This window comes from Quercus robur, chromosome 2 (assembly GCF_932294415.1).
Source record: "Quercus robur chromosome 2, dhQueRobu3.1, whole genome shotgun sequence".
NCBI lineage: Eukaryota > Viridiplantae > Streptophyta > Magnoliopsida > Fagales > Fagaceae > Quercus > Quercus robur.
The window spans coordinates 46,435,733-46,446,442 of record NC_065535.1 but is presented as its reverse complement, the minus strand read 5'-3'; the positions used below and the strand labels follow the sequence as shown (position 1 = coordinate 46,446,442).

At 34.4% G+C, this 10,710-nt stretch overlaps 1 protein-coding gene across 2 annotated transcripts; it reads right to left on the bottom strand.

Moving 5' to 3' along the window:
* Positions 1–401: 401 nt before the first annotated feature.
* On the bottom strand, positions 402–7,974 carry LOC126713784 (putative clathrin assembly protein At5g57200). Of its 2 annotated transcripts, none has more exons than XM_050413648.1 (15): positions 7,621–7,974; positions 7,429–7,498; positions 6,926–7,023; positions 6,478–6,616; positions 6,224–6,348; positions 6,036–6,128; positions 5,838–5,888; positions 5,183–5,248; positions 5,016–5,081; positions 4,813–4,893; positions 4,652–4,729; positions 2,122–2,298; positions 1,948–2,023; positions 1,340–1,455; positions 402–984 (listed from the first exon to the last, which is right to left on the bottom strand). In XM_050413648.1, exons 1-15 carry the CDS (start codon positions 7,708–7,710, stop codon positions 589–591), a joined length of 1,722 nt encoding a protein of 573 aa, XP_050269605.1. In that variant the 5' UTR covers positions 7,711–7,974; the 3' UTR covers positions 402–588. The 2 variants fall into 2 exon arrangements, with proteins under 2 accessions (XP_050269605.1, XP_050269606.1); XM_050413649.1 differs by having other exon boundaries at positions 4,813–4,857.
* Positions 7,975–10,710: the final 2,736 nt, after the last annotated feature.

The following is a 10,710-nucleotide window of genomic DNA, read 5'->3' as shown; positions in this document are numbered from 1 at the left end:
ATTCTTTTGGTCATGATAAAAGACATATTGTCTTCAGCTAGTTCTCTTCAGAATTATTCTTTTGCATGCACTCTTAGGCATGGCAATGCTCTGGCGCATGCTTTAGGAAAGCGAGATTTTCTTTTCCGTCACAAGTTTGGATAGAGTCTACTCCACAAGATCTTTACAATTGCTATGTTTCTAACTCTTCAAGTATTTAATTAAATTGGTCGAGTTGGATTTTTTCTCAAAAAACAAATATTACTTAGCCAAAAATAATAAAAGCATTACAAAAACTCCAAGATCCAAGATTAACACTTTTTCGAGGCAAGAGTACAACTCAAGAAGCCGATGTGAAAACATGATAGATGATCAAAATAATACTTTTTTTAATATAAATATATAAAAGTAGATGATGATCAAAATAATACATCCATTTGCCTAGATTGAATCAAATGATTCATCAATACAAAAATACGAAGAGTCACAACTTTTTGAGTAAACAAAGAATGGGATTATCAAACTTTGCAACAAATTTTTGAAAAAAAAAAAATCCCTAATACAAAGAATTAAAGAATATAATCAAACTAAGGGGAAAAAACTAAACCTCTAAATTAGAGTATGATTTCCTTGTTGTGGCATTGCACTTTGTGGATAGCCAACAAATGGATCTCCGAAGGGATTCGGTGAATCCATAGGTTGCATCTGTTGTTGAGGGTATTGAGATTGATACTGGAAAGGTACCACCATCATGTTGTGTTGCTGTTGTGGAAACATCATTTGCTGTTGTTGGTATTGCTGCTGTTGCTGAGCCATCATTGCCATCTGCACATTGGGTGGAGGTTCTATGTTGTTGGACATTATAAATGGGTCCTGTTGTTGATCAAATGGATTTTGCATTGTCATCCCCTCATATCCATACCCAGCATTCTGCAGTTGTATCTGTCTCCTGGCTGAGTCATCTTCATACAAGCTATCAAGTAATAGCTTGTCAAACCCACCAGCCTGAACCAAAAACCAGTAGTACTTATGATCTTGAATGGGCTAATAATGATGTTAATTTAATGGACAATCCAGTAAATGCCCAGTCCAGTCACTCCATACAGTGATCAACCCACAATTGTATCAACATCCAAACCAAAGGGAAAAGGAGGCAAAAGTGATTGAGAGTAGTCAGTTTGGTTAAATCAGGACCCAACCACATTTTATCCAATCAGTAATAGTATTTACATATTTTTACTAGTCTTATTGCAATTCAGTGAAACCCTCCCTAATAAAAAAAGATTCAATTAAAGCTATATCTCAAGCAAAGAATACAAAAGAATGAAGTAATAAAAGAAGAAGTAATTGCTAGAAGTACCAATTTGCTTTCCCCCAAGTGGCTACCAGTGTTGGTTGGTGTGGTAACCAATGCTAGCTCCCAACCTGAAGTCCCACCGATGTCACTCAAACCATGATTAGTTGAAGAATTATTCCCTGCATATTTTAAAAAACAGGAATAAAGGGTAGTATCATATACCAAAAAACATAAATTACAAATTAAATTGTGGGAGGGAACAACTTGAAACAAAAACCAAAATACAAAAACGAAGAATTTTTCATATAAGGATCTTGACTCAAGTTAATAAGCAACAAAGATGCTATCAATATCTTTCCCAGGAAAAGGACAATGCTAGAGGTCCACCCTTGGAGATCTTTGAGCTAATTTAGTATGATCAACAATGAATTTCAGTTTAATTCCTCTAAAACAAGTTGCCATGTTTGTCCATTATCTTTGTGCTTCAAAGGAAAATGGACCATTTTCAATCAAACCAGGTCTAGTGCACTTTTAGATGTCCTTGTCTTTTTGAAACACCAAATGAGGCCCCAAGCTCCCAATGAGTGCATTAAACAGACTGTTATTACACCCTACCAGGGAGACCTAAGTCAAATATATCTCACTCTAATATCAAAAACCACACAACCTACCAGGTGATGCTATCGCAAGAGCCAAAGCATTGTTTTCATCTAGTTCTGCAACTTTTGGATTTATTTCATTCAGACCCTGCACAAAAAAGGAGCAAAAAAAGAGGGGGAAAAAACGTTTTATAAATCACTAAACAACTTAAAATGAAACATGATATACATATACATACAACTTACCAGCAGGTCCCCAGTATCTTCAGTTGATATCAAAGGTAGAGGTTCCACCTCCTCTTCCTTAGGTTTGGCATCTACAAATGGTTTTCCTTCCTCAGCATTTTCCTCCTGTTTTTCACTTTCCAGAGGTTCTTCAGGTTCATCAGCTTTCACAATCACTTGTTCCGTCTCCCGATACTCCTGATATTAGAAAATACATCTTAGAAACCCAAATATAGACTCTTCCCACATACCATACATTTTATATTTGACACTAAATCATTTATACAAGGTCATTATAAATGGAGGATGAACTAAGCTAAAAATAAAACATTTTTTCTCTCTTTGAATTCCACCAATGAACAGAACTTTTGAGAAAGAATTTGGAAAACTGGGCAGATTTAAAACATATTCTTATGTAATAATTATGCCAAAAAGTTGGAGATGTGAAATACTGGACCAGATAATTAAGAGTGACAAATTTCTTAGGTTGCTAATATTCAGAATCAATTTTACAATTGGACTGACTTAAAAATCCAAGCACAGAATTTGACATAGCAAAACACAGAAAGAAACACAGTAAAAAGGAATATGTTAATCACAGAAACCATTAGCAGCAACCTCAGATCTGCCCTATACATTGCATAACGAACTAATTACTGTTGTGAAGCCTAGGAAGGTAAAATTGTATATATTCTACCAATAAATTTCTCCATTAAACACGATGCCCAAACCCATAGACCTGTAAAATAGCTTGTTCAAAGACAGTTCTTAGGATCTTCAAATGGAAACCAAGCTCTCAAATATCTTAATAAAAAAACAACAACACCAAGCATTAGTCCTGTAATTTTGGGGACGGTTATGGATTAATAGACGAATTAGAGCTGGCCAGTATTCTTTTCCACTATTCTATTATATCCAAATTTAAATGACAAGTCATTTATTATTATTAATTTAATTTTTGGTTTTCCACTACCTTTTTTCGTTCCGTCAAATTGAATCAACTCACTTTTTTCCACCGATGCATTAATCGCTCTCCTCTAAGCATGACCAAACTATCTCAAGTGACTCTCCCTCATCTTTTCATCAATAGGGGATCACAAATATCTAAATAAAAGCATCATGGGATGACAAGATGATTACAGACCAGATATACAGAAGTTATCAGGACAATGAATTTGAATATGGTATGTAAATGAAAAGCGACTACACCAAGAGAAAGGTATCCTAGTGATATAATGCCATATATTTCCACATTCTTGTTCGAAAAGGAAACCTGGAAACGATAGCCAGTTTCAGTACTTGCCAGGGGAAAAAAAATAAAGGAGCACGTGTGAGGTAAAAGTCATCACTATTCACTGATGGACAACTAAAGATGATCATAAAGTATAAAGTCAAGATGTGACTGTTCAAAATGACATGGAAGGCTTGGCAAAACCTTAGCACCCTAGCCAAACAGTAAACTCAAGAAAGCTGTCAAAAATAATTATTGAGAGTAAAAAGAGAAGAATTCAGCTCTAAATATTTGAGCAACCTGCTCAGATAGTGCCCTATCGATCTACTTCCTGATATATAATATTCAAATTATCAAGTCCTGTGGAAGAGAAGGGCTCACATATATGAAAAGGAAACTGATAGAAAGAACCACTTGGGAGGTAAAAAGATCATCGTCAATGTCATCTATTTCCTTCACAAATAAGCTCTCCTTTCATTTTAATAAATGCATACCTTTCCCACAACAAAGCAATGTCAATGGCCTTCAGGAGCATTAAACCTGGGCTCCTCTCATACATTTTTTTTAATATTATATTTAAGAATTACTAATAATTAAGGAAGTAAAAAAAAAGTATGAATTCAAATAGAATAGAATGATTGAAAAGAATACGTGTGGCTGCCCCTGTCCAGCCTATTGAGGATCCATAACTGATCTCAAATTTTTGGGACTAAGGCTTGGTTGTTGTCATATATGTTAGTATGAGTGCGAATAAAGGCCAAATTGACCATGTCTATTATGTTGGTGTTTGAATATGTAAAATCTATTAAGACTAACAGAAAACTTGCCTGGTATTAAAGGTTTGCAATAGCAGAAAACTAAATACAACCAATGCAAAGTAGTAGAAATTTCAATCAGACAAGCCCAGTTATGACATCTCATAATATGTCAGCAAGAACACAGAATTACAGAATTACGCCAGCATATATCACAGAAATAGATTAAGAGAAATAGCTTCAGCTTTACTCAAGCGTCAAAACAAAATCCAGGTGATCAGTAATAAATAGTTAGTACTTTTTAATCTTATATTTAAGACTAATGCATAGCATGATTATAAACGTCATATCTTCTCTCTAAAATAAAAAGAGGACTTTCACAATGCAAAATTTTTTAAGCAGGCTTCATATTCTGCCATTTTGTGGTGGGATAATAAACCAACATAGACACATGTACGTACACATCTATAGACAGATACATGCCCACATAACCAAAAGCATAAACACCCATGCAAGCATATACATATGTCAGAAAACCCATAACCAGATGGACACATTTTCTCACCAGTCTCTTATTCACTGAACCTGTCTGAGGTGCTTCTTTTATATATTCTTCCATTGTTGCAAGGAATGATGGAGGTGGCTGTTTAGTGCAAAAAACATGGTTTGTAAAAACATGCCTTTAGGTACAAGGTAGATGTCATCTTTTTAAGGCAAAAAAGGAACCTGTCTCAAAGATGGAAACTGATAGTTCCTAGTAAGATCCAAACCCTTGCAACAGTCATAAAAATCAGCAAGATTTTCAATCTGTATAACAAGAAAACTAATAAACCTAAGTTCCCAAAAATAAATTTCATCCACATTGAACACAAGAAGAAATTCACTGCAATTCATATTGTCAAGAAAAATATCCAAAGAACATTGTAAACCTGTTTGCCAGCTCTTTTGTAAACATTGAGCGCTTTCATAGCATCATGTCTTGACATATCAAAGAACTGCAGGAATGATAGGGGTGAGCATTGTATTGTAAGGAAAAATAAAAGTACATGATACAAGTGATTCAGTCCAAAAGACAATAACCATAGTGGAATCCTACCACGTCCACAAGATTTATAATCCCATCATTGATTGCACAATAAATCTTAAAGCTCTCTTTCAATACCTGCAAGAACAATGTTGTTGAAACTTTAAATACAGGCATTATAAGAAATTAAGTTTAACATAGATAATATGGTGTAAAAACTGAAAAGTAGTGCTTTTTGATGTACCAAACTGCATCAGTGAAAAAAGAAATTCTTATCTAGGTATCTCTTCATTATTTTGCCAAGGACAAACTGAACAAATATCTAAGCATCTATCCAGATAATTACTACCTAAAAGAAACCTAGAATAACAAACAAGCATTGGTAATCCCCAAAGAAGGACAGCACTTAATTACGGTCTAAGGCAAGTAGAGCTCAAAAGTATTGTAAAATGATGAATTTGTTAAAAGTTAGAAGGAACAGGGAAAGAGTTGGGAGAAGGGCTGGGGGGGGGGGGGGAGACAAGACTTAACAACCAATTTTTTAAAATTTGTATATTATAACTGATAAAAGAGTACATGCACCCACAAACATGCACATGTGCACATACTTCTGCTATAACTTTTCCGCTGTAATGTTGGAAGATACTGCAGAAAGCAATACTTGATATATATATATATATATATATAGAGAGAGAGAGAGAGAGAGAGAGAGAGATATCATGCCTACCAGGGCCAAGGCATACTGTATGAGATAATTGCTATAAGCTGCTCCTTCAGGCTGCAAAACTTAGAGCATATTAGAGAGGCCATCCTTGGACAAAAAAATAGCAACTAATTCAATGGGAAGAAGAAATCAAAGGCCAAAATTACAAGTATTTGAGATTCAAAGAACTGACTGAATTAGGCAATCCATATCAAACATTACCTGGCAACCAATAAGGCGGTAAAGAAGCTGCTGCAATGCAGGCAGCTGTTCCAAAAGCTCATCACAACCCAACATCCGTGTTCTAGTAGGTACCTGTTACAATCAAAGATAACAATTTTATTCTAATCATGATGAAAGAATTTGATGGATAACCAAGATAATGACATAAAATTATCAAAAGCACACACCTTGGATGCTCCAGCTGACTTTGTGAAACGCTCTGACTCAATATCATATTTTAAGACTCTAAAACACTCGAGCCGTTCCTCTAGATACAGTGCATATGTCCGAACCCATGCAGAACAATCCCATGCTGCAAAGAGATATTTTTTCTGAGAATGAGATGTTACTATACTAAAAATTACCAAGTGTCTCCAAATTAGACTATTGAAGCAAAAACTGGGAAAAAATTACAACTATAAATCTGGATAGAAGTATTCACCAAGAGGGCTCGAGTCATCTCTGAAATTGGATATTTGGAGGATGTGTCCTCTGTGCGAGTAATTTAGAAGCTCTTCTCTGAAGGTAGGATCAGCCTCTCTCAATGTTCTGTGAATGACTATCAATGTCTTTATAGCAACCTGCACGTAGTGATTACGTCCATTAAAATCAGTACTTTCTTGAGCCTTAGCACCCACAATGACCAGCTAAGACAGTTTTCCAATTCTTCCTCCTCCACAAAAATAAAATGTCTCAGTGTTCATATTATATGAATCTCTAGAAAATGCATCAATTAGGAAAATACTGTCAAAATTATTTAGGCAGAAATTAAAAAAAATTCCAATGATTTTAAAAATTGTTCAAGATGTGTTCCAAAAACAAGGAAATAAGAAACCAAAAATTATAAACAAAAAGACACATGAATGAATGCAAAGAAGAAGAGGCATTACAATCCAATTTTTTGTCTTGGACAATCTCCTTGCAAGTGCATGTATACAGTATGCCACATCGGCCCTTGGACGTGATACTGATGTGGCTGAAAAAATTTCTACAATGAAGAGAAATAAGAACATAAATTAGATATTTAAATGATAATCAAAATGCTCATTGCATTAGAGTCCAACAAAAAATAAAAATTGAAGCAATGTGACACGCGGACACCCAAATTGGAGGAGGTATTTTGTGTAACGGTTGCATACATCATCCCTCTCACATGGAGGTGGATGTTGTATGCAACCATTACACAAAATAATAAATCCCCAGCTTGGTTTTGCATTGTTTCGATATAGATCTAAAATCCTCAATGATACAAAACTCTTATATTCGTTAGCTTTACTACGTAGATTCCAAAAAAGAACAAGAATAACACGCAATAAAAATAAATAAAATAAAAAACATTGTAGAAGTAGAAACAAATGAAATGCAATGCATAGTTTAATGAAAGAAGACATACTTCGAACATGACGATCCTTGGGAGGGCACTCCACGTGATTGGTGGCCTTTACAATGGCAATGTCCAAATCCTTCCAACCAAGAAAAAAAAAAAAAAAAACAACAACAACAACAACAAAATTATAAATTAAAATTCCAAGAAAAAGGGAAAACAAAACATAATGGAGGTGGGGGTGTGTATGTATATATATACCTTGAAATCGCTGTTGACCTTGGCGAGGCCAACCATGGTGCTGTCTTTGAGAGCTCCATAGGCTTTTCTAAAGCTCTGAAAGGTACCCATTTGGAATAATAATAATGTGTTGGTATTGCTGAAACTTGTTTATTGTTTGTGTGATCTCAGAGAGATCGATAGAGATTATAAAAAAGAAGAAGAAGAAGAATGAGATGAATGTCTTTCTTTGTTTCTTCTCCGTAACCGTGTCGTGCCAACAACAACGAACAACCAACGACTCTCTCTCCCTCCAAAATGTTCGCAACCAACGATAAACCAAATATGTTAAAGGCCTGTTTTCCTACTATTCTTCTTCTTGTCTCTCCGCTCTATCACCCTGGAATTCATATTATTGTAACCATTATTATTTTGTCAACTTACTTAAAAATTAGTCTTCTTCTTTTTTTTTTTTTTTTTTTTTTTTTTTTATAATTATCTTATTAATTATATTTCTCAAAAAAAAAAAAAAATCTTATTATAAATATATACATATATGAAGTTTTTTTTTTTTTTTTTTGGGATAACAGATATATGAAGATTTTTTTTTTGTTAATGAGAGAATTCGGAGACAAACTTTTTTAAACAGAATTCCATCTCAATCTCAAAATAGATAGTACTACATCAATTTTTTAAAGGGTTCAAAATAATCAAGTCATTATTTTAGTGTGTATATATATATATCCATTAAAAATTTTAGCATATCATATTTGATATAGTTTCATATTCAAATACAACCATAATAAATGCCTAAGAAGGTCCTAAACAAAAAAATAAAAATGAGTTTGGCTTACTTTCAGTACATTTTTAACTGAACATGTCATCTTATTTTAAATATACAATGACAAGTGGTAGGGTTTTAATTTCCACATTTTATTTAGTTAATAGATAACGTGACAGTCTCTCATTAAAACAAAAAGAGATTCATGTTAAAAATGTACTGGAGGTAAGCCAAACCCAATAAAAATAAAAATCCAAGCATTTTGACTTTTGGTTGACCTCATAATATTATGTCTCGTAAGCTTTTCGAGATCTCATAATTATACATGTCATTATTTTAATATTTGATGGTGGTCTGAATTAAGTTCAATTTGTCCATGGTAGTCGTCCATGACCAAACCACATCCAGAACAATTCACAAGAAAGGAACCCAGCAAAAGTATCACGGATATGAACAGGATCCGTCCATAAATATCATGATCATCCAAAGCAACCTAGTCGTTCATGTCACACAGGAGCATGGATAACCAAGTGACACTTTGTAAATTTCAAAGGATTTTTTCTACAGCGGAGTTCGTCCGCAAAATTACTACCCTGATTAGCTAGCTAATGTAGTGATGGGCAAAAAAGCTAATGGCAAATGGAGGATGTGTGTGGACTTCACAGATTTGAACAAGACATGCCCCTAAGATAGTTATCTCCTTCCACGCATTGACCAGCTGGTAGATTCAATAGCTGGGCACCAATTGCTAAGCTTCATGGACACATTCTCAGGGTACAATCAGATCAAGATGGACGAGGCAGACCAGGAGAAAACATCCTTCATCACAAGCCAAGGTTTATTTTGTTACAAAGTAATGTCTTTTGGTTTGAAAAATGCAAGGGCCACTTATTAAAGGTTAGTCAACCATATGTTTCGACCACAAATTGGACGAAATGTTGAAGTGTACGTGGACGATATGTTAGTCAAAAGTGCAAAGGAGGCACAACACTTGGACAACCTGCAAGAGACTATTGACACGCTTAGACGATACAACATGAAGCTAAACCTGAACAAATGTGCTTGTACACACAATTTTCGTAAAAGAAGAATTACACGATCACAAAATAGTGTAACAAATAATCAATTTGTATTTGATTTGTATATATGTGAGTACAATCCTCTGTATGAATCTTTACAATGAAAGAGTACCATAAATTCCTCTGATTCGATCTCCAAGAAACGTTACGATCCAAAGGGGCTATGAAGCTTGATCTTGAATCGTGCTTTGATGTCTCCAAGTTGAATGAATAGTTGAACGTGCTTGATTTGATGCGAGGGCCGTTGGCTTCATCTTGAACTAGATTAAAGGAGAATCCTCACTTTGATTTGAAGAAGTAGAAATAGGCCTTGATGAACAATTGAATTCTTGTGAACTTTAGAGATGACTCCCTATTTTGGCAAAGTGTCAATAGTGTTTTCTTTCTTGGTGTTCTCCTCTTTCTCATATGAGAAGCCCTTATTTATAGGCAGCTCAATCGTATTTAATTTGGAATTTTTTCTCAACATTTATTGAGAGCTAATTATGGATTTAATTTTGTCTCCCATTTGATAAGAACTTTCCATATAAGTCTTTTCTTCTAACATTGCCATATGGCTTTCTTTTTATTTGATGTTGCCACATGGCTTGATTTCATTTGCTAATCGTCCACCTTATCAATTGGAGATTAATTCGATCAAAAATATTTTATCATGAACAATCGGACGGTTGTGAATACATCATAAAATTTTGATGTCAACAAATGCCCCCACTTTAAGATTCGGTTTTGCGTCTTTCTAATGCAAGGAAGACGAGGCTTGAAGTATTATTTCATTATTATCTATATATATATATATATATATATATATATATATATATAACCAAAACCTTTGAAACTTCCACAATTTTTCAAATCAGCACAGTATTAAAAAATAATAATAATAATAAAACCTTTTCAAAACCGGAACCCAATGCTCTGCCTTCTACTAGTATTTTCTTTTTCTTTTTTATTTTAGGTTTTTTAAAACCGGAACCCAAGGCTCTGCCTTCCACCACTACTTTCGTTTTCTTTTTTATTTTAGGGTTTATACCCTTTCTCTCTTTTGCCGTTCTCTCTAGCCTTGGCCTCTCTCAATTCTCAAAACCCCTAAACCATATCCCATGGGCACTCTCTCACTCCTTCAGTGGCAAAAAGTGCCAGCCTTCCACCACCATCATATATCGCCAAAGCCGCTACCCGTGCAGGTATTTTAATTTTTGTTATCTTAGATTTAGGTATTTGGATTTGGTTTGATTTTCTTTAATTTAGGTATTTGGATAATTGGTTTTGATT